This window comes from Xyrauchen texanus, chromosome 14 (genome assembly GCF_025860055.1).
Source record: "Xyrauchen texanus isolate HMW12.3.18 chromosome 14, RBS_HiC_50CHRs, whole genome shotgun sequence".
Lineage (NCBI taxonomy): Eukaryota > Metazoa > Chordata > Actinopteri > Cypriniformes > Catostomidae > Xyrauchen > Xyrauchen texanus.
This window is the reverse complement of record NC_068289.1, coordinates 16671030-16694754: the sequence shown is the minus strand read 5'-3', so window position 1 is coordinate 16694754 and position 23725 is coordinate 16671030. Positions and strand designations below refer to the sequence as shown.

The window sequence follows — 23725 nt, the reverse complement described above, 5'->3', positions numbered from 1 at the left end:
ATCGGGGTTCTTTCATTTCTAATTTGCCTAAAAACAATGTAGAAACTTTTTTAATATTTATTAGTTGTGTTTTTATGCCTGCATTTTCGAGATTCGAGCAGTAAGAGTTTTGACATTTGAACTCGCTATTCAAAGATAAAAAGAAACAAAAACATAGAAGAGAAGATGGCAGTTACTAACTTCATAATGTTTTATATTACATGTGTCAGTTTTGTTCAAGGTAAGTCCGGAAGAATCTTTTTATAATGGGGTGGACGGAAAGTAATTTTAGGCTGTATTATTTTCCCGGTGCAATGAACGCGATGTCACAGAAATCATAATCACAGAAACCTGTAAATCGACGTTTATATGCTGGAATTGGCTTCAACCATTTTAGATAGTAGTTCAATTGTGAAGGTATAGTAGAGGCATGATTAACAAGTTTAAAAAAATGAAGAAAAAAATGTATTTGAACGTTAACTATTCGTGTAAGTTATTGAAGTGTTTTAGAGCGAATCTGGACTGAATGAAAGACTTTCACTTGACGATGAGTATTATGCAAACTATTTGATGTGCACTCTACGAAACACACAACCTCTCTCATAGAGAAACAACTTAGTGTGCATAATGCTTTGATGTTTTCCAGATCAATAATTAAGCCATTTAAAATCTGCTATAATATATGAAATACTCTGTAAATTAAAATCAGAACAATTTCAATATTTTAATCATAATACCAAAAACAGGCTTTACCAAATTAACTACAACAAAATTATGAATCTTTTTTCTTCTTCATAATCCACTTGCCAAATCCTTCACATTTACCCCCTTTCATATTCACAGTAGACAGGGAAACAAACACACAGTAGACTGCCTTGAATAGCAATAAACCAATAATAATAATACATTTTCATATTAATATCTATATATTATATAACTTATATAATATCTGCCCTATATGTTTAATCCAAACAGATTATCATGGTTATTCCCCATAATTATAAAACGTTAAATTCTGTAAGGAATATTCCGGGTTCACTACAAATCGACAGTATTAATCAACAGTATTTTTGTTTCGATTTGCCCCTCATTTTCTTTAGAAAAAAAGGCTAAAATCTGGGTTACAGTGAGGCACTTACAATGGAAGTGAATGGGGCCAATTTGTAAACAATAAAATACTTCACAAGTATAGCCACAAGATGTAAACAATATGTGTATTAACATGATTTAAGTGTGATAAAATTGTTTACTATCATTGCCTGTATAAAGTCATATCTAATTTAACCATAACTCTAACCTGACGACATAACACTGTAAACCCTGTAATCCCAGTAAATGATGATTTAAACAACTTTACATCTTAACACAACAGAAAAATTTATGTAAGCACTTTTAGAAAATTATAAGCTTCACATTTATGCCTATTTAAACCCTCCAAAAATGGTCACCATTCACCTCCATTGTAAGTGCTGAACTGCAATTGATTTTTGATTTTTTTTTTGTTTAAAAAAAAAATGAGGGACAAATCGAATTTATTTTTTGTGGTAATCAACAATATGCCACATGCTGTCAATTGGGAGATAATTGACCCAAAAATTTAATTCTCTCATCATTTACTCACCCTCATGCCATCCCAGATGTGTATGACTTTCTTTCTTCTGATGAACACAAACAAAGAAGAATATCTTTCTAGAAGAATATCTCATCTCTGTTGGTCCATACAATAAAAGTGGCCAGATCTTTGAAGCAACAAAAAAAAAAAAAAAACACAAAGGCAGCATAAAAGTTATCCATATGACTGCAGTGGTTGAATGTGTCTTCTGAAGCGATCCAACCACTTTGAGTGAAAAACAGATTAATATTTCAATCCTTTTTACCACAAATCTCCACTTTCAAAAAGCCCTCCTAAGCTCTCTTATTATTAAATATTGATTAAATTACTGGATTAAACCACTGGAGTCATATATATCACTTTTATGTGGCCTTTATGTGCTTTTTGAAGCTTAAAAGATCTGGTCACCATTCACTTGCATTATATGGACCTACAGAGCTGAGATATTAAAAAAATCTTCCTTTGTATTCTGCTGAAGAAAGAAAGTAATACACATCTGGGAGTAAATAATGAGAGAATTAAAATTTTTGGGTGAATGTTCCCTTTAACTTGAATTAAGCCCAGAATATTTCTGTTGTATTTAGAAGTGTTAAAGCTCCCAAAACCACTGTCAAAAGACGAAAAGTGTCTGATGTACATCAATTCTGTTTAGGTCTGTATGCACATGGAAAAGAGCTGTAATGAATGTAATCTGTGGTTTCGTGTCTTGTGAAAATGCTGTCTCCATCACAGAACTGGAGGGGGTGCTTAATTGTTCTGATAATAATATCACCATACACTCCATTTTCTTTATGCGTAATATTCTTTTGACTTGGGTCACATTTTACTGTATGTGGGACATGTTCACCCACAGATCTGGACTCATTTCTAAGAAGTTGTGTCTTTTTTTTCTCTCTCTTAGATTTTGTTTTCTGTGAAGTCTTTGGAGAGAATGGAAAACAAATGACATTAACCCCAAACATTCATGGAATGCCTGTAGAAATAATGTGGAAACACAATAGCAACATCATTATGGACTATGACCAGAGAGTGGTGAATGAGTACGGCTCATTTAAAGGACGTGTAGTTCTTGATTTTGAAACAGGACAGCTCACAATAACAAAGTTGAACATCCAAGACAGTGGCCAATATCAGTCTGAGATTTTGATCGCTGGACAGGCTCAGAAATCAGAACATACTTTGATAGTCTTGGGTAAGTTAGCTCTACATAACAAACCATCATTTGCAGAGCCGCTATAATTTATGAATGTGCCACATTGGAAACAAGGAACAAGGCTATATTACTTGGTGAAATTCAATATTTCAGACTAAACTGCATTTTTTATATACTTAACGAAATTGTTGCACTTCTGAAACTTGTTCAGTTAATAATCTGTAAGAAAGGACTTGCTGTAGTTAATGTAATGCATAACACATGAGACCTAGAGGCACAGAGGAAATGCAAATGATGGGATTGAGAAAGTACAGTTATTAAACCTAGTTGTAATATTATACCCTGATATTGTTATCTGTAGATCAAGGTGGACGATGGCTGATACATTACAGAAACATTGCAATACAATTTATTGATATAACGTTTTTACACAACATTTAGTCAAAATTCACAAAAATATTTGAAAAGACAGAACATTGTCAGTTGTCAAAGTTGACTCAATGGGCAGCCAAGCCAGTATGGTTATAGGCCGATGCAATTATCTCAGAATGGGATACCTGGCAGATATTTCATTCAATACCTACACTATATGGACAAAAGTATTGGGCCACACATCTTAATCATTGAATTCAGGTGTTTCATTCAGTTCCATTGCCACAGGTGTATAAAATCAAGCACCTAGCCATGCAGTCTGCCTTTACAAACATTTGTGAAAGAATGTGTCGTTCTAAAGAGCTCACTGAATTTGAGCGTGATACTGTAATAGGATGCCACCATTGCAACAAGTCAGTTCATAAAAATTCTTCCCTCCTAAATATTCCACGATCAACTATAATTGGTATTATTGCAAAGTGGAAGCGTTTAGGAACCACAGCAACTCAGCCACGAAGTGGCATTCCACGTAAAGTTACAGAGCGTGGTCGGCGAGAGCTGAGGCGCATAGTGCGTAAAAGTCGCCAATGCTCTGCTGACTCAGTAACTGCAGAGTTCTGAGCCTCCTCTGACATTAGCATCAGCACAAACACTGTGTGCCGGGAGCTTCATGGCATGGGTTTCCATGGTCAAGCAGCTGTATGCAAGCCTTACATCACCAAGCACAATGCCAAGCGTCGGATGGTGTGGTGTAAAACACGCCGCAACGTGTTCTGTGGAGTGACGAATCAAGCTTCTCTATCTGGTAGTCTGATAGAGGAGTCTGGGTTTGGCGAATGCCAGAAGAATGTTTCCTGCCTGACTGCATTGTGCCAACTGTAAACTTTGGTGGAGGAGGGATAAAACGAATCGGTTACCTAACTTAACCTCGGTTCTCTCTAGATGAGGGAACGAGTATTGCGTAAGCTAGCTTACGCTACGGGAAAGATTAATCTTTTTTGAGATATTGAAGCCAAAAAATTATCCTTAATTTTGTATCATTTGTTAACGCAGTGCAGCAACTGCAGACCTTGAGCGGGCTAGCTAGTGAGCTCATTGGTTGCTCTGCGGCAACTGCTGCAGCCTATAGACGAACTTGGGCGAACTCGCGTCCAATGAGAGGCGTCCGCGCGCTTACTGCATCAAAGCCCGCCAAAATGGGCGTGGCTAGAGTGCATATAAGCGTAGTTCGTAGGCTGGAACCCTGGTTTTCATTGAATGAAGCGAAAGTCGACTGCGGCGCGAAGCACGGCCGGCTACGCAATACTCGTTCCCTCATCTAGAGAGAACCGAGGTTACGTTAGGTAACCGATTCGTTCTTTTACGAGAGGTTCTCTCGTATTGCGTAAGCTAGCTTACGCTTACGGGAACCCATTGTCAACGCCGTGCGCGCCAAGCATCCATTGCATGAGCCCCGGGGGTGGGGGGACCCGGGGGAGCCCTTGTGAGTGGGGAAATAATATTTAGCCGGCAAGAGTGCGGGCCAGTGTGTGTGTAATACATAAGCACATAGTGGGAAGGGAACGACAGAGCGGCGGTGCCGGTCTGTGTGGAATGAGTCCCATCAGTGCAGCTCACCAGGGGAGCTGTAGTGTATTAAACCGCTAGTAGTTTTGCCTGCAGGGCGGGCACTTCCAGATTGTAAAATCTGACAAAGGTGGAGGGGGAAGCCCAACCTGCTGCCACACATATGTCGTGAATGGAAATCCCGCTGGACCATGCCCACGATGAGGCCATGCCTCAAGTGGAGTGAGCCCTAATGCCCAACGGGCATGGCAGGTCTTTTGACGCGTATGCGGCAGCAATAGCGTCCACTATCCATCTAGACAGTGTCTGTTTCGAGGCGGCGAGACCTTTGGTGCGCCCTCCGAACGAAATGAAAAGCTGCTCAAAGCGTCTGAAAGAGGCGGAGCGCGCAGTATACAATCTCAGTGCTCTGACTGGGCAAAGGAGATTGGCGTCGCGTTCGCTATCGGATGCTGGCAGCGCCGATAGGGAAATGACCTGTGCTCTGAAAGGAGTACCGATCACCTTGGGAACATAGCCGTGTCTAGGCTTTAAAATGACCTTGGAGTCACTTGGTCCGAACTCAAGACACGCAGCGCTGACAGACAGCGCATGAAGGTCTCCCACACGTTTGACTGATGACAGGGCAGTCAGAAAAACGGTTTTGAGTGAAAGGTATTTCAAATCCACGGATTGAAGCTGTTCGAAAGGGGGCTTTCATAGTTTCGAGAACTATAGAAAGATCCCAGATAGGAACCAATGGGGGCGCGGGGTTCATCCTTCTAGCTCCCTTGAGGAAGCCGGATGACCAGCTCGTTTTTCCCAGTGACTGGCCGTGCAGGGGTTCGGCGAACGCCGCGACGGCCGCCACATACACTTTGAGCGTGGATGGGGATCTGCCCTTATCCAGCAGCTCTTGTAAAAACACGAGCAGCGACGACACCCCACATGTCCGTGGGTCCAGGTCTCTGTCGGTGCACCATTTTGAAAACACAGACCATTTTGACGCATAGAGTCTTCTCGTGGAAGGGGCTCTAGCGTGTATGATGGTGTTTATTACCCCTTCTGGCAGAGCGACGGGTAGTCGTTGATCACCCACGTGTGCAGCGCCCAGCGCTCTGGGTGGGGATGCCAGATCGTGCCGCGAGCTTGAGAGAGGAGATCTGCTCTCACTGGGATGGGCCACTGCGCTGTCAGTGACAGCTGCGTAAGCTCCGGGAACCATGTCTGATTCTCCCAACGCGGGGCTATGAGGAGCACCGAGTGACGCTGCTTCCTGATCCTCTGCATTACCTGTGGCAATAGCGAGACGGAGGGAAATGCGTAAAGCGGGCGGTTGGGCCAGTCCTGGGCCAGCTGCGTCCTCGCTTCGAGAAAAATATTGGGCAGTGAGAGTTCTCTTCTGACGCAAAGAGGTCTATCTCTGCTCTGCCGAATATGCGCCATAACTTCTGGACTGTTTGAGCATGCAGGGACCATTCCCCTGGGGGAATATTGTCTCCTGACAGTCTGTCTGGGCCGTCGTTCAGGTGGCCTGGCACGTGCGTCGCCCTCAGCGAGCGCAGGTGGCACTGGGACCAACTCAGTATGCGTTTCGTCAGATGGAAGAGGTTCCTGGATCTGACACCGCCTTGACGGTTTAGGTAGGATACCACAGATCTGTTGTCCGAACGGACCAGGACGTGGTGACCCTGAATGACCGGGAGAAAGCGCACAAGCGCGTACTCGACTGCTATCATTTCCAGACAATTTATGTGAAGGAGCTTTTCCTGAACTGACCATAGGCCAAAAACCGGAGAGCCCTCGCAGACCGCGCCCCAACCCGTGTTGGACGCGTCTGTCGAGATGACTTTTGCTGATACTATTCGGCCACTGTCCAGGGCTGCAGAGCTGAAATACAGGTCTGAGTCACCTTGAACGGCTGGCGGCCTGTGGCCCAAGCCTGGCGAGACGCGCGGGTGTTTAGCCAATGCTGAAGCGGGCGCATGCGCAGTAAACCCAGCTGAAGTACTGCTGCGGCTGAGGCCATGTAACCTAGCACTCTCTGAAATTTTTTCAGAGGCGTGAGGCTGTTCATCTGAAAGGACGCGGCTAGTCGCTGAACACGGCGCGCGCGCTGTGTAGATAAGCGAGCCGTCATTGCCACGGAGTCTAGTTCTATTCCAAGGAAGGAAATTGCCTGACTGGGCTGTAGTGAGCTCTTGGTCCAATTGACTGCAAGACCAAACTGTTCAGATGGCTGAGGAGAACTGTTCTGTGAGACAGAAGCTCCGTATGTGACTGTGCCATAATCAGCCAGTCGTCCAAATAGTTCAGAATTCGCAAGCCCTGATTCCGCAGGGGTGCGGCGCCGCATCCATGCACTTTGTGAAAGTACGGGTGCTAAAGACAGGCCGAACGGAAGGACGGTGTATTGATAAACCTGGCCGTCGGGCGAATCTCAAGAATGGCCTGTGACGGGATTTATCTGAATCTGAAAGTAGGCATCTTTCAGATCGAGAGCGATAAACCAGTCCCCCTGGCGTGTATGCGCGAGGAGTTTCCTGATTGTAAGCATTTTGAACGGTCTTTTTGCAAGCACCTTGTTCAAACCCTTGAGATCTAATATTGGTCTGAGGCCGCCGTCTTTCTTGGGAACAAGAAAATAACGGCTGTAAAACCCCGACTCGCTCAGCGAAGGCGGCACTTTCTCTATGGCCCTTTTGCACAGAAGGTTTGCTATTTCTGAACGAAGCATGCAGGCTGCTTCCGTGTTCACAATAGTTTCGAGCCGTGCTCTGAAGCGAGGAGGGCGGCGATCGAACTGTAGCAAATAGCCCTGTTTTATTGTGTTTAACACCCATTTGGATATCCCTGGGATAGCTTCCCACGCTTTGAAGTGTAACGCTAGAGGGTGAATGACCAAATGGCCCTGATTGCTGCACACAGCGCGCTGAACAGAATGTGTGAGCGCGCTTACTGTGCTTATGCATGACTGCTCGCAGACAGCAGGGACAGGCTGTTCTGTGAGTGACTTCCCGATTGAGGTGAATGGGGAAAGAGTCACATCTGTTAAGTGATGCGCGAGCATAGTCACGGGCACGGGACTTACATACAGAGAAGTGTTTGCTGGCCGTGTGACAGAGCGGGCAGAGAATGGGCGCCGCGACGTATTCGTGAGCGCGTTTATTGACTCTAACACTCGAGCGGGCTGTGTCCGCTTTATGTGAGTGGGCTCTCATAGGAACACGGGAAGTGTAATGCTTGTGTGTAGGGGTGAACACTGGGTTGTGGGCACATTTTCTATACATAAGGCATGTTTGCTCTTTACAAGATTTCTTTGGGTCGCCGTGAAAACGGCGTTTGAGTGCAGGCAAGCGGGCAGTATCACCGGCTTGTTGGCTGCTGAATCCACCACTGTAGTAGCCTGAGAGAGGGGACTGACAGGGGCGAAGCTTTGACGGTGGTCCGGCCGTGGGCGGGACTGAGCCGTCGTTTTTTCAACAAGGCTAGGAGGACTTCGGTTGCTCAGGTTTCAGCGCAACCTTAGACCGAGGCCCGCGGGGCGGCGGTCTGCGGCGGCTGTCTGAGCCTGATCGAGGGCGGCTGCCCTGTCGACGCTGAGAAGTCTGACTTTGTTGAGCTGGGCGCTGTGAAGAGGCTCGTGCAGGAGGCTGGTCACCTGGGCGGCCTGCAGAGGAGCTTAGCGACGCGGCAGGAAGAGGTTCATGGCTTGGGTGGCTTTCTGGACTTCTGAAAAGCGGTCAACAATGCTACTCACCGCGGAGCCGAAGAGACCGGTCGGAGAGAGCGGTGCATTGAGGAACGTGGAGCGCTCTGCTTCTCCCATGTCGGCTAGCGTTAGCCACAGGTGTCTCTCGGTCACATTCAGCGAGGCCATGCACTTCCCTAGAGCTTGGGCTGCAGCTTTGGTGGCGCCAAGGGCGAGGTCCGTCGCGCTTCTTAGATCTGTAACAGCCTCTGGGTGCCTGCCTTTCTCATCCCACTCCCGAAGAAGGTCCGCTTGGAGGATCTGTAAGACGGCCATGGAGTGCAGAGCAGATGCGGCTTGGCCGGCGTTGGAATAGGCGCGGCTAACATAGGCGGAAGTCACTCTGCAGGCCTTAGACGGGAGCACTGGCTTAGACCGCCATCTCGCGGAGGGCGGGCAAAGGTGTGCTGCTACTGAATCCTCGACCGGGGGATGGAGGAGTAGCCCTTCTCGGTGGCGCCGTCCACCGAAGCGAGAGGGGTGGAGACGTGGGAACGGATCCTGGCCGAGAAAGCGCGTTCCACGACTTTGCAAGCTCAGTGTGGAGTTCCGGCAGGAAGGAGCGGCCCGGCCACGGGTGTTGCGCGGCGACGGCTCTGAAGAAAGCAGCCGTCGAGTTTGTTGGGAGCCTGCTCAGGGGCGGTGACCACTCGAGCCCGAGGCGGTCGACGGCCTGTGTGAGGAGGCGTGTTAGTTCCCCTCGACTCCGGCGCGGGTCCTGCTGGATTCCTGGGCCGAGGAGGAGACGTGGGAGCCTGACCACTCCTCGCTGTCCGAAGCCATGATGGAACAGCCCTTATCCTCCGCCTCGTCCTCCGAGATGGCGCGAGTCGCGGCCGCTGGGCGGCAACTGCGGCGTTCGGGGCGGGGAGGGTGAGAGCGATGCTTCGAGGGAGAGGCTCCGGCGAGGCAGTCGCTTCTATCACCGGTTCTGGCAGCCTTTGGGAGCGGCGCTTTTCCTGCGCGGCGGAAAGGAAGGCGGCGCGGCGGCTTCGGTCCTGAGCGCTTCGAGTCGAGCCCGCAGGGTCGACATCGGAAGCTCCTCGCAGAGGTCGCATCCGCCTTCAGCGAGGGCGAGCTCTGCATGCCCCAGGATGATGTGGCGGTCTCCGGCGCTGAGAGGGGCGCGGCATGAAGCGCAAGTGGTGCGAGGCATCTTAAAAAAGACGCTCGTTACTCTTTTGTGAAGTTCGTTAAGAACTAGCTTGCTCTAAAAAAGGATACGTCGCCGGATGGCGTAACTCGCAGGATGGCTGAAGGTGGCGGAGACGGCCGGCTTCTTCGAGCGCTGTCCAAGCTTGCTAGATGCCCCTCGAACGGCGATGCGGCTTCCAGTTCAGAGATGTGAAGAGCTTCGCTGAAGAGATGAAAATCAGGGTTCCAGCCTACGAACTACGCTTGTATGCACTCTAGCCACGGCCATTTTGGCGGGCTTTGATGCAGTAAGCGCGCGGACGCCTCTCATTGGACGCGAAGTTCGCCCATGTTCGATCTATAGGCTGCAGCAGTTGCCGCAGAGCAACCAATGAGCTCGCTAGCTAGCCCGCTCAAGGTCTGCAGTTGCTGCACTGCGTTGACAAATGATACAAAATTAAGGATAATTTTTTGGCTTCAATATCTCAGAAAAGATTAATCTTTCCCGTAGCGTAAGCTAGCTTACGCAATACGAGAGAACCTCTCGTAAGAGAACTATAGGGTTGTTTTTCTGGGGTTGGCCTAGGCCCCCTTAGTTCCACTGAAGGGAAATGTTAATGCCTCAGCTTACCAAGACATTTTGGAAGATTCTATGCTTCCAACTTCGTGGAAACATTTTGGGGAAGGCCCTTTTCTGTTCCAGCGTGACTGTGCCCAGTGTGCAAAGCAAGGTCCACAAAGGCATGGTTGGATGAGTTTGGTGTGGAAGATCTTGACTGGCCCGTACAGAGCCCTGACCTCAACCCTATCGAACACCTTTGGGATGAACTAGAACAGAGATTGCGAGCCAGGCCCTCTCGTCCAACATCAGTGTCTGACCTCACAAATGCTCTTTTGGAAGAATGGGCAAAAATTCCAACAGACACACTCAAATCTTGTAGAAAGACTTCCCAGAAGATTGGAAGCTGTTATAGCTGCAAAGGGGGGACCAGCTTGATATTAATGCCTATGGATTTAGAATGGGATGTCATAAAAGCTCATGTAGGTGTAATGTGTAGGTGTCCCAATACCTTTGTCCATATAGTGTATCTATCTATCTGTCTCTAAATACTTTTGTAAAAACTGCTTTTGTGTCTTAGATGCTATGCCAGAGCCAACAGTGACATGTGAAGTGGACAAAACTTCAGATTTAAAAACTCTGCTATGTTCAGTGGACTCGCAGACTCAGCCAAGCTATGAATGGAATGGACCAAATTTTTCTGGTCGTCATGGGCCAAAACTTTCTGTTGCCAAACAGGAAGAGAACCAGGACTCAGTCTTTACTTGCACTGTGAAGAACAAAGTGAGCAGCAAAAGCACAGAATTCACTTTGAAAGACTGCCACAAAGGTTTGCTAGTAAATTGTTGTATTTATCTTGATGTGTGCTAAAATATTCATTGAGAACTGCATTTTTAAAAATACAGTGTATAAATTAAAGTTATCAGCAGTGGTGACCACGTCATGATGGTGTTGATTATTTTTGTGCGCAGGCAGAGCAGCAGCTGCGGTGAACGCTCCGGTTCTTACAGTCATACTTCTCCTCATTGTCACTCTACTCATATTGCTTGCTTTGTCCTTCAACAAGCGGAGAAAGGAAAAGTGTAAGTGCCATTACATTCTAAAATCTATTAACATTACATTTATAAATTGATTATAAATTGGAGTGGTGGTGGCGTAGTGGGCTAAAGCAGAAGGTCGCTGGTTCGATCCCCACAGCCACCACCCTTGTGTCCTTGAGCAAGGCACTTAAATCCAGGTTGCTCTGGGGGAATTGTCCCTGCAATAAGTGCACTGTAAGTCGCTTTGGATAAAAGCGTCTGCTAAATGCATAAATGTAAATGTAAATTGTTTTGATCTTTTTTTGTGTGTGTTTGTTTGTTACATGTATTAGTAGCAAGGAGGTCTGACCCAGAGAAAATGCACTGTGACTATGGTAAGATGGGTTTAATTTACACTTTTTTAAGTATCTTAAAAGGCTCAGGTGGTAGAGTGGGTTGGCCACTAATCGCAGGGTTTGTGTTTTGATTCCTGGTCCACGTGACTCTACATGCCAAAGTGTCCTTGGGCAAGACACTGAACCCCAAGTTGCTCCCAATAGCAGGCTAGCACCTTACATGGCAGCTCTGCCGTCATTGGAGTGTGAGTGTGTGTGTGTGTGTGTGTGTGTGTGTGTGTGTGTGTGTGTGTGTGTGTGTGTGTGTGTGTGTGTGAATGAGACACAGTGTAAAGCACTTTGGAAACCACTAAGGTTAAAAAATACGCTATATAAGTGCAGACCATTTAATCTATTCATTAAATACATGACTTTTATTGCAGATAATATATAGCCAAATATTACCAGACATTACAGTTTAATTTTCTGTAAAGCTGCTTTGAAACTGTGTGTATTGTGAAAAGCACTATACAAATAAATATAACTCAATTTTATCTGAGTAACATTGTCAGTAATGTTCTAATGAATGTTTGTTACATAACAGGGCATTTTAGATATAATAAAAAAAAATCCTTTTGTAATCTAGGTGAACGCCATAACCTTTTGAGAGAACTCATAACGGAGGATATACCAGGTAACAAAATGTATTTTCTTATTGGTGTTGCTGCTTCTATTCACTGAACTCAAAAGGGGCATTCACACTGACAGCGATTAAATGGATAGAGATCAGGAAGTGTTGTTGTTCTTACATGGCATTCCTTCTTCTCTCTGCCCTAATGTTATTGGCGGGCTGTCACAAATGGGATGTTTGCTGGTAAAACTAAGATATCAGCATCATTGTCTTGACTCCTATTTGTAGTTGTCTAATCGCTATGTGTGGATACCCCTTAAATTATCTAAAGGGTCAGATGCAATTGGCAAGGGACACTTCAAGGATTGCTGTTTGAATGTGATGTTTGAATCTTTTGCCTTTTTATTGTCTTTGGGTCATTTTTGACAGGTAAAGAATATGTTATAAATATCGCATAACCAAAAGTTGTGACTTTGTCAAGACCATCAAATCTAACAAAATAAAAAAGAAATTGTATTTTTGTATATAATTGTTTAAGAGAAATAACTATTTAAAATTAATTGTTTCTTCCATTGTCTGGGTTTTGGCCTTTCTCCTTCTGACTTTCTGGAAGTTTTAAAGCTTTAAATAGTTTTTTGTACATCTATGAATCAAATTAGACCTAAAAATATTTCAAATGATCTCTAATGTAGCCCCATACGCCATTCTGTTCTGTACTGCCCCGACTTGCTTCACTGGGTACTGCACCTTTCCCACAAATTGCAGACTCAACTGGGGTTTGTGCACACATGAACCTCCACATGCACAGAGAAAGAGAGAGTATTTTTCCAGTTTTGAACAGGTAATATATTAGTAAATAAGTATAATAACATGATTTTATATGATTGGGTACAATGGGATTGAAGGCCCTCCATTAGTAAAAGACCTATTGGAAGTTATTTTTTCCTAAAACATTAGATGGCAGAAAGAACTATTAAGACACCTTCCTAAAGCCCTGTAATACTGAAACAAATTATTTTATGTTAGTGGGAAGGAATGGATGTGTTGCAATGGACGTGCAAAGGAGGCCAATTTGACAGCTGGAAAAGGCTATAGAGATTAATTTGTGAAATTCTAATTTTAACTCTAAAATGTACTCTAACATTTTCTACAAGCACATCAAATCAGAAATGATTATACTATAGTTAAGATATTTTAGAATGCCAAAAGTGATTGAAATCAACTTAAATTGAGACATTCTTGGCCAATGTTTGCTAAGTTTATTGCCGTTGTACACTAATTAATTTTTATGGTTTTCAATATGGGTCAAAAATGACCCAAATGACAAAAGGAGGGTGACATTTCTTAAGATGATAGGATGGTTGAGGTTTTCCTATGGATTGTTTCAGGTTCATCTGATGCCACAATACCTTGTCACTCCAGACTTACTTCACCAAAAGAGTCCATTGCTGTGAAACACTGGGAGCAGATACAGATTCATCATGACATCCCCTCAGAGAATATAGTTGAAATTGAGGGAGAAACGCATGTGAAGGGAAAACATTTTTTGCAGGAACAAAATCGAAAATGCACTGTTGGCACACCGAGGGACTCTTGTCAACCAGTGGAGAAACAAAACTCTGGAAAAATTGAGATGGTAAATATTCTGCATCAGAGTCCAGAATCTACTGTTACTGAAAGAAACAAAGAGGACACAGAAAATGAAGTAAAAGAACGAGACAAAAATGAAAACAGTCAAAATGAACTTAAAGCAAAAGAAAGCAATTGTAGCAAACCCGATGAAACTGACAAAGAAAAGAATGAGAGAAATGAACCCTTAAAAAACCCTGAAGAATTCAGTGATATCAGGATGAACCAGGATTTGGAACTAGATCAGAGCGAACAAGTTCAGAAACAAAAGAAGAAAGAGGGAAGACAGATAATGGAAAAGAATGATGAAAAGAGGGAAAAGTCATCTGAGCAGCAAGATGAGAGTCTGGGAAATAAGAAAAACAAAGCTACGACTAATAATGAGGATGTCCTCACACCAGGAGAGAAAAAGGAGGAGGAGAATGAAGAGAGAACAGAAGATTTAAATCATGAAGAGAAAAAAGAGGAGAAAGAAGAGAGAACAGAAGAGTTAAACCATGGAGAGACAAAAGAGGAGGAGAAAGAAGAGAGAACAGAAGGGGTAAACCATGGAGAGAGAAAAGAGGAGAACGAAGAGAGAACAGAAGAGGTAAACCATAGAGAGAAAGAAGAGAGAACAGAAGAGGTAAACCATGGAGAGAAAGAAGAGGAGGAAGAAGAGAGAACAGAAGAGGTAAAACATGGAGAGAAACAAGAGAGAACAGAAGAGTTAAACCATGGAGAGACAAAAGAGGAGAAAGAAGAGAAAACAGAAGAGGTAAACCATGGAGAGAAAAAAGAGGAGAAAGAAGAGGTAAACCATGGAGAGAAAAAAGAGGAGAAAGGGAGAACAGAAGAGGTAAACCATGGAGAGAAAAAAGAGGAGAAAGAAGAGGTAAACCATGGAGAGAAAAAAGAGGAGAAAGAAGAGAGAACAGAAGAGGTAAACCATGGAGAGAAAAAAGAGGAGAAAGAAGAGGTAAACCATGGAGAGAAAAAAGAGGAGAAAGGGAGAACAGAAGAGGTAAACCATGGAGAGAAAAAAGAGGAGAAAGAAGGTAGAACAGAAGAGGTAAACCATGGAGAGAAAAAAGAGAAAGAAGAGAGAACAGAAGAGGTAAACCATGGAGAGAAAAAAGAGGAGGAGAAAGAAGAGAGAACAGAAGAGGTAAACCATGGAGAGAGAAAAGAGGAGAACGAAGAGAGAACAGAAGAGGTAAACCATGGAGAGAAAAAAGAGGAGAACAAAGAGAGAACAGAAGAGGTAAACCATGGAGAGAAAAAAGAGAAAGAAGAGAGAACAGAAGAGGTAAACCATGGAGAGAAAAAAGAGGAGGAGAAAGAAGAGAGAACAGAAGAGGTAAAACATGGAGAGAAACAAGAGGAGGAGAAAGAAGAGAGAACAGAAGAGGTAAACCATGGAGAGAAAAAAGAGGAGGAGAAAGAAGAGAGAACAGAAGAGGTAAACCATGGAGAGAAAAAAGAGGAGAAAGAAGAGAGAACAGAAGAGATAAAACATGGAGAGAAACAAGAGGAGAAAGAAGAGGGAACAGAAGAGGTAAAACATGGAGAGAAACAAGAGGAGGAGAAAGAAGAGAGAACAGAAGAGGTAAACCATGAAGAGAAAAAAGAGGAGAAAGAAGAGAGAACAGAAGAGATAAAACATGGAGAGAAACAAGAGGAGAAAGAAGAGAGAACAGAAGAGGTAAACCATGGAGAGAAAAAAGAGGAGAAAGAAGAGGTAAACCATGGAGAGAAAAAAGAGGAGAAAGAAGAGAGAAAAGAAGAGGTAAACCATGGAGAGAAAAAAGAGGAGAAAGAGAGAAAAGAAGAGGTAAACCATGGAGAGAAAAAAGAGGAGAAAGAAGAGAGAAAAGAAGAGGTAAACCATGGAGAGAAAAAAGAGGAGAAAGAAGAGAGAACAGAAGAGGTAAACCATGGAGAGAAAAAAGAGGAGAAAGAAGAGAGAAAAGAAGAGGTAAACCATGGAGAGAAAAAAGAGGAGAAAGAAGTGGTAAACCATGGAGAGAAAAAAGAGGAGAAAGGGAGAACAGAAGAGGTAAACCATGGAGAGAAAAAAGAGGAGGAGAAAGAAGAGAGAACAGAAGAGGTAAACCATGGAGAGAAAAAAGAGGAGGAGAAAGAAGAGAGAACAGAAGAGGTAAACCATGGAGAGAAAGAGAGAAAGAAGGGTAAACCATGGAGAGAAGAAGAGAGAACAGAAGAGGTAAACCATGGAGAGAAAAAGAGGAGAAGGAGAAAGAAGAGAAACCATGGAGAGAAAAGAAGAGGAGAACAGAAGAGGTAAACCATGGAGAGAAAAAAGAGGAGAAAGAAGAGGTAAACCATGGAGAGAAAAAAGAGGAGGAGAAAGAAGAGAGAACAGAAGAGGTAAACCATGGAGAGAAAAAAGAGGAGGAGAAAGAAGAGAGAACAGAAGAGGTAAACCATGGAGAGAAAAAAGAGGAGAAAGAAGAGGTAAACCATGGAGAGAAAAAAGAGGAGGAGAAAGAAGAGAGAACAGAAGAGGTAAACCATGGAGAGAAAAAAGAGGAGGAGAAAGAAGAGAGAACAGAAGAGGTAAACCATGGAGAGAAAAAAGAGGAGAAAGAAGAGGTAAACCATGGAGAGAAAAAAGAGGAGAAAGAAGAGAGAACAGAAGAGGTAAACCATGGAGAGAAAAAAGAGGAGGAGAAAGAAGAGAGAACAGAAGAGGTAAACCATGGAGAGAAAAAAGAGGAGAAAGAAGAGAGAACAGAAGAGGTAAACCATGGAGAGAAAAAAGAGGAGAAAGAAGAGAGAACAGAAGAGGTAAACCATGGAGAAAAAAAAGAGGAGGAGAAAGAAGAGAGAACAGAAGAGGTAAACCATGGAGAGAAAAAAGAGGAGAAAGAAGAGAGAACAGAAGAGGTAAACCATAGAGAGAAAGAAGAGAGAACAGAAGAGGTAAACCATGGAGAGAAAGAAGAGAGAAAAGAAGAGGTAAACCATGGAGAGAAAAAAGAGGAGAAAGAAGAGAGAACAGAAGAGGTAAACCATGGAGAGAAAAAAGAGGAGAAAGAAGAGGTAAACCATGGAGAGAAAAAAGAGGAGAAAGAAGAGAGAACAGAAGAGGTAAACCATGGAGAGAAAAAAGAGGAGGAGAAAGAAGAGAGAACAGAAGAGGTAAACCATGGAGAGAAAAAAGAGGAGAAAGAAGAGAGAACAGAAGAGGTAAACCATGGAGAAAAAAAAGAGGAGGAGAAAGAAGAGAGAACAGAAGAGGTAAACCATGGAGAGAAAAATGGAGGTAAGATGCACAATATGTTTTTTCTGGAGAAACAAAATTTGGCAGACAAATCGCTGCATAACTCTTGAGTCTAAAATAAAATATATTATTGGGATATATCATTTATTACTTTGTTGTTACATTTACTTAAAAGGAGATATCAGATTTTGTTCCTCTTTTTCCAAATATTTGTTAAAAATCGGTAGATGTTTATACATTTGTTAATTGCTTTAAAAGAATATTTGTTCATATACTGTATATTATTAAACAGACCGTTTTGGATGCTTATTGGTCAGCTTCCAGCCATGCTAAAATACACATAATAGCAGCTACAATGCAAAACACCTGTTAGTAATATGTTAGTAAATAAGAATAATAACATGATTTTATATGATAGTGTACAATAGGGCTGAAGATTGCCCGTTGGTAAAAGACCTATTGGAAGTTATTTTCTCCTAAAACATTAGATGGCAGAAAGAACACCTTCCTAAACCCCTGTAATACTGAAACAAATTATTTGATGTTTGTAGGAAGGAATGGATATGTTGCAATGGATGTGCAAAGGGGGACCAATTTGACAGCTGGAAAAGGCTATAGAGATTCATTTGTGAAATGGGCATGAACTAAAATTTTAACTTTAAAATGTACTCTGTTAATTTTCTACAAAGCACATTAAATCTGAAATTATAAAATATAGTTAAGATATTATAGGATGCCAAAAGTGATTGAAATAAACTTAGTGAGAGTCTCTACGATAAGGTGTTATTAACATTTATTAAAATTAGTGTGGCAGGGCGGAGGACGGGGCCGGGTCGTGATCCTACGCACCCGGTCCCGTATTAGGCTAATTATGCCTCTGTGAGGGTTAAAGGCTGACTGCAGGGGTTCGTGCGGGAGAGAGAGATCGTTTACGGACATGTCCGTCATGTGTGTGTTTGTGTCTTCTTTTAAGTTTACTATTAAACTATTATTTATATTGAAAAGCCAGTTCTCGCCGCCTCCTTGCCCATTATTTAACCTTTACAATTAGTTAATGCATTCCTATATATTTACTATGCATTTTCACATTGAGAATAAATGGGTTCATCCAAAAGCTAAAAATGTTGTTCAGAGGCTTTTATGGCGTTGACATAAAAATTAGGTACATTTCAAACTTTTCTGAGACCAGTGAAGACAGAGACAGCACACTATGTTAAGTCATTCTATAAATAGGGAGCAAGGGAGCATCCTATAGCTTTCTATGCAGCTAAATGCATTCAATCCTAAAAATCTGAACAAAAGTTCAGTTTCAGACTGCAGACGATGTTTGGACTAGGGGTTTGCAACGGAAACATTGTCTGTATTTGTATCTGTTCATATGACAAATGTATCTGTCTCTGTATTCAGAGAGAACTGGGTATGGGCGGGGCTTTAACCGGAAGTGCGTCATTAAATGAAACACCCATATTTAAGTGTTACTCTTACATTTATAGTTTCTAATAAAATATGCCTTGCATATGCATTTTCATAATAATAGACTAATAATAATAATTATTAGTAGTATTATACAATTATTATTTAAAAAATATTATTTTATTCATTATTTTTCCCACATGAAGCAGAATTAGTTGGCTACATTAACTGAGGACTATGTTGTTAACTTTTGCTTCCTGGTATTTCAGATATTAATATTTGCATGAAACATAATTGTTTGTCTGTGCATGTATAACAACATTATTCTGGAGGTGTGAGATGTCAAGCACACATTTTTGCAGTGAATAATAAATACAAATTGAAACATTAAACTAAAATCAATATAGCATATAAACAGGTGAAATTCCCATAAGTCTATCAGGATTTTTTACGATAAGACACCATTATTTAGTTTAATAATAGTAATAATTATAATAATAATAATGTTAAATTTATATTGCACCTTACCAGAGCACAAGAACATAGCAGGAATATTTCTAATAGATGAATACTCCATGCATTTAAACCTTTATGGAGCATTTGAACTTTTTTGGAATAAAGTCTTAACCAGTAAATAACCTTAAACCTTTGCTGATGTGAATATAAATGTGGTCAACTTTAAGAGATGGAAAGATGAGCTCCGATGTTAAATCACTTCAAGTCAGGAATTGAACATTGTGCTCCGGTTTAGGCTATAAATGAATACATGAATTATTGTGAATCATGTGATACATTACATTTCAAGAAGTGGAACGTGTATATGATGTCGTATCTTAATTAATTTTATACTTGACAAGCTCTAGACACAAAATTTACCATTTAGAAATACTGGCTGCACAGATTAATACATTTGTTGTCATTTTGGATATGTTTATTTCAAATGTTGCTTAAAGTTTTCGCTTTTTGGATAAGCAGTCATACAAATATTTGTAATATTATTCTGATGAATGTGTTATTTGTTTTGAAGTCATTATCCGTGCCTTTCCGAATAAGGTATTCGGCTTCGGGCACATCCCTAGTTTTGACCACTCAACATGTTTTGGCAGACATGGGTACATAGATTCAGAATTCTATCATTCACAATTTGTTTTAGCATGGCAGTGATTTGATGATGCTGGACATTACTGAGTAAGAATTAATTATTCAGCTGTAATGTAACATCTCAAAAACATGAATAACCAACACTCCTGGAGACATAAAACACTATTTGATGAAAAAAATGGGACTTTCTATTGCTTGGTATTTCTTAAAATTTCACAACTTAGTCCTGATGTGAGAACATACATTTTTAGGAAAACTATTTGCTCTAGAATATTATAATTGTTTTGCTTGTTTATTAGATGCCACTAGTTAAAAATAAAAATTATGAAATGGAAAACGTGCACATCAATCACGTAGGGGTCTCAGGAGGTTAAGGAAACAATTGGACATTACCACTTTTTACAGTGTACTGTATATCACTGCGTAGCACCCATAGAGGTCAACTATGAAATTTAGTTTACATATCAGCGATGATATCTTGTTGCTGAAGGATTCTTCTAAATGAATTTGCTTAGTAAAATAACTTTTCTTCAGAAAAACAGCACAGAAGCCAAATTAATAAATTAGGCACTTCAGACTAATTATTTAGGTGATGCTTGGAATCAATTTTTTCATTAACCTTTGGGGGCTCCAAGTGCTCTGGCTGAGCAACTGTCAGATTAGTTACCTTTGTGAGCACATTGAAATGCAAATGTTCAAATTCAGAAGTTGTAGTGTGATAAAGTAATTACAACACAATTTGAATTAGTGAATGAGTCTCTCATGTTTAATCTTGTTACAGATTCACCAGATAAACTGGGGCCTAATTACAGGTGAAACTGAGAATAGTTTCAACACAGATTCCTCCAGTATGACTGCTTTAAACCCAACTGCACCAAGTAATGACACTGTTATAAAAGACCAGGACAAGAAAGAGACTGATGAGGGTGATACATCAAGTGATAGATGTGTTCATGCTGATTAAGAAGCAAATGAAGAAGAAGAACTTCGAGGACTGGAGCCAATGGAGAAAGGAAAGTATGCCACAAATAAAGAAACGAAAGTCCGACAGGAACAAATGCCAGAAAAACAATACCACTTGCCAGAGATATCCGAGTCAAAAAGTGGAATTAACTTAGAAAATAAGGCTGAGTATGAAACTGATCCAAACAATACAATGATCAACATGCCCTTGCCAGCGACCGAATACACTGAGAAGTCGAAGCACACCAATGAAGTAGAGCAGGCTTGCACCGGGAAGTCAGATATGAGCGATAAAGAACAAGAAACAAACAATCAATGATAATAAAAATATTATGCAAAATGAAGGAGAAACTAAAGAGGATTGTGGAGAAGATGTGAAAAGAAGATGATGATCATGGACAGGATGAAGAGAGGTGGGCCAGAATAAGGCATGAAGAAGCAAAATGATCCTCCAGAAAGTAAAGACTCAAAAAATCTTAAACATATTAAAGACTTGGATGAAAAGAATTCAAATTAATTCAGCACAAACAATAACATGTTTATGCCAGAGGCGAGAAAGATGAGAATGAGAACCAGGGCCTCCCAAAACAAGTAATGGAGGAAAATAATAGTTTGGAAATTGGGAGCAGGATTTGAAAAAACAATGCTATACAGAAAGTAGTAGTGTGAATTATGAAGTTGAATTGAAGGAGACACTTAAAAGTCATCAAAAATAACAGAAGATAGGGAAAGAAATAATAAAAACACCCTGCAGCAGGAGAAATTGGAAGAAGGACAGTTGATCAAAAACAGTGAGCTGGAACAAGGTGTAGAGAATTAAAGTCATATTCCAAATACTGTAGCATCAAATGATGGCATTATTTTAAGAGATCAGGAGAAAGAAAGAATTGATTCAGAAGACACAACTAATAGCATTATTGTTCTAGAGGGAGTAAAAGCAGAAAAGAGGACAAGAGCATTCAACAACATGTGGAACTGGAAAGTGATGGTTTGGGACTGAGGGACTATGATTGTGATGATGATATATAAAATGATCTGACCAAAGATGAGCAACAATTCCATACTTATACTGAAAGCGAACAAAATGTCAGCACTAAGGGAGATAATGATAAACCTCCAATTAGTGTTTGTAGTCAAATGAAAACCGAAAGGCCAAGAGAAACAATAGAAAGAGAAAATGTTGAAGAAATTAAAGAAATCCCCATTGCCAGAGAAAGACAAAGAAGAGCAAGTGATCAAGAAGGAAGAAGGTGTGGAGTGAAATAATCATGCAAAGCAGGGACTGACTGCAGCAAGACTTGTTGGACTTGTTCTGTTGGCTGCCTGTTAACACCAAATGGATATACAGTATTTAAAAGGGGAAAAAAAGTTCCAAAGTCATCAGGCCACCCCATTGAAGACAAAGTGCATTAAAGTTATTGGTAAGCTGCACAGTTGGCTATGCTGTTAAAAGCTGGTATTGCTGGAAAAAAATAAAATAAAAAAGATGTCATTTAATTAGGATAAATTATTAAATACACTGTTAAATAAACAGTGCATAGTGTGTCATAACATGAACAAGATGAACAATTATCAATGCATTAATCAAACACCAAAAACATTATAATGTTTCTGTTATATTTCTATAATCTGGGAAATTGTGGTCAGTTTTTGTCATGCCATATATTAAGAAAAGTACCATTATATACCGTATATACTGCTCTGGAAAAAATTAAGAGACCACTGGAAAATTATCAGTTTCTCTGGATTTACTATTTATAGTCAAATTAACATTCTTGTTTTATTCTATAAAGTACTGACAACATTTCTCCCAAATTCCAAATAAAAATATTGTCATTTAGAGCATTTATTTGCAGAAAATGAGAACTGCTCAAAATAACTAAAAAGATTGTGTTTTCAGACCCGAATAATGCAAAGAAAACAAGTTCATATTCATTTTTAAACAACACAATACTAATGTTTTAAATTAGGAAGAGTTCAGAAATCAATATTTGGTGAAATATCCCTAATTTTCAGTCACAGCTTTCATGCGTCTTGGCATGCTCTCCACCAGTCTTTCACATTGCTGTTGGATGACTTCATGCCACTCCTGGTGCAAGTCTTTCACATTGCTGTTGGATGACTTCATGCCACTCCTGGTGCAAGTTTTTCACATTGCTGTTGGATGACTTTATGCCACTCCTGGTGCAACAATTCAAGCAGCTTGGCTTTGTTTGATGGCTTGTGATCATCCATCTTACTCTTGATCACATTCCAGAGGTTTTCAATGGGGTACAGGTCTGTAGATTGAGCTGGCCATAACAGGGTCTTGATCTGGTGCTCCTCCATCCACACCTTGATTGACATGGCTGTGTGGCATGGAGCATTGTCCTGCTGTAAAAAATAATCCTCAGTGTTGGGGAACATTGTCAGAGCAGAAGGAAGCAACTTTTCTTCCAGGATAACCTCGTACGTGGCTTGATTCATGCGTCCTTCACAAAGACAAATCGGCCCGATTCCAGCCTTGCTGAAGCACCACCAGATCAGCGCCGATGTTGTCAGTACTTTATAGAATAAAACAAACATTTTAATTTTACTCATATACATAACTGATAATGTTGCAGTGGTTTCTTTGTTTTTTCCAGAGCTGTATGCCTGTGATTTAGAGGATAGTCTAAAACTATACATGAATAATTAAATTAGCATTTTTCCAAAAATGGTAGCCGAAGGGTCAAACACTCGTGAAACTGCCCTTTTTCAGCACCAATCAACATTCCCACATCCCCTTAGTTTTTGAAAAAGATGATACTTCTGGCTAACAGTTACTAATATAGAAATATACAGTAGTAAACTAATATTACTGGTTGATGTGAGCTTTGCATTCACATGTAAGAAGTATCCAAGGCTGTGCTGGCACTGAGAATCACACCTTTGCAAGGAAATTGTGCTTGAGGAGATTTTCCTACCATACACTTAAGTATGAAATAGCTGAGCCTCACAAAGTTTGTGGAACTGCAACTTTGACATTTCTCTGCAAAACTGATGGATGTAATATGATCTAATCATGTATTTGTACAGTCCAATCAATTAAATTTTTTCAAAGTTTATTTAGCTCTTTAACATTTTCTTTTATGTTTCTAAAAATGAAAAGAATAAATGTTGAAAATTATTTCACTATATGTTCTGAATATGAGCAGTTGATGGAGATGTAGATGATGAGTTAGAAAATGTAATTAATGTGCAGCTGAATATGACTTATAGTAGTGCTTTCACTTTTTTTGTATAAACATGGTTGTGTTGTTTTGTGTTGTTTTTATTTAAACA

General features: G+C 41.4%; 1 protein-coding gene across 50 annotated transcripts; it reads left to right on the top strand.

The window, feature by feature from the left end:
* Positions 1–22020, top strand: LOC127654780 (glutamic acid-rich protein-like). 50 transcript variants are annotated; one of them, XM_052142164.1, is made up of 13 exons: positions 1–220; positions 2493–2783; positions 10686–10934; positions 11077–11187; positions 11478–11519; positions 12106–12153; positions 13479–14866; positions 14915–15058; positions 15581–15628; positions 15758–15859; positions 16003–16608; positions 16645–16987; positions 20241–22020. In XM_052142164.1, the coding sequence occupies exons 1-13, from the start codon at positions 166–168 to the stop codon at positions 20273–20275; spliced, it is 3462 nt and encodes a 1153-aa protein (XP_051998124.1). In that variant the 5' UTR covers positions 1–165; the 3' UTR covers positions 20276–22020. The 50 variants fall into 50 exon arrangements, with proteins under 50 accessions (XP_051998124.1, XP_051998122.1, XP_051998110.1 ...); XM_052142162.1 differs by lacking the exon at positions 15581–15628 and adding an exon at positions 15110–15160; XM_052142150.1 differs by adding an exon at positions 15110–15160 and having other exon boundaries at positions 15581–15859.
* Positions 22021–23725: the final 1705 nt, after the last annotated feature.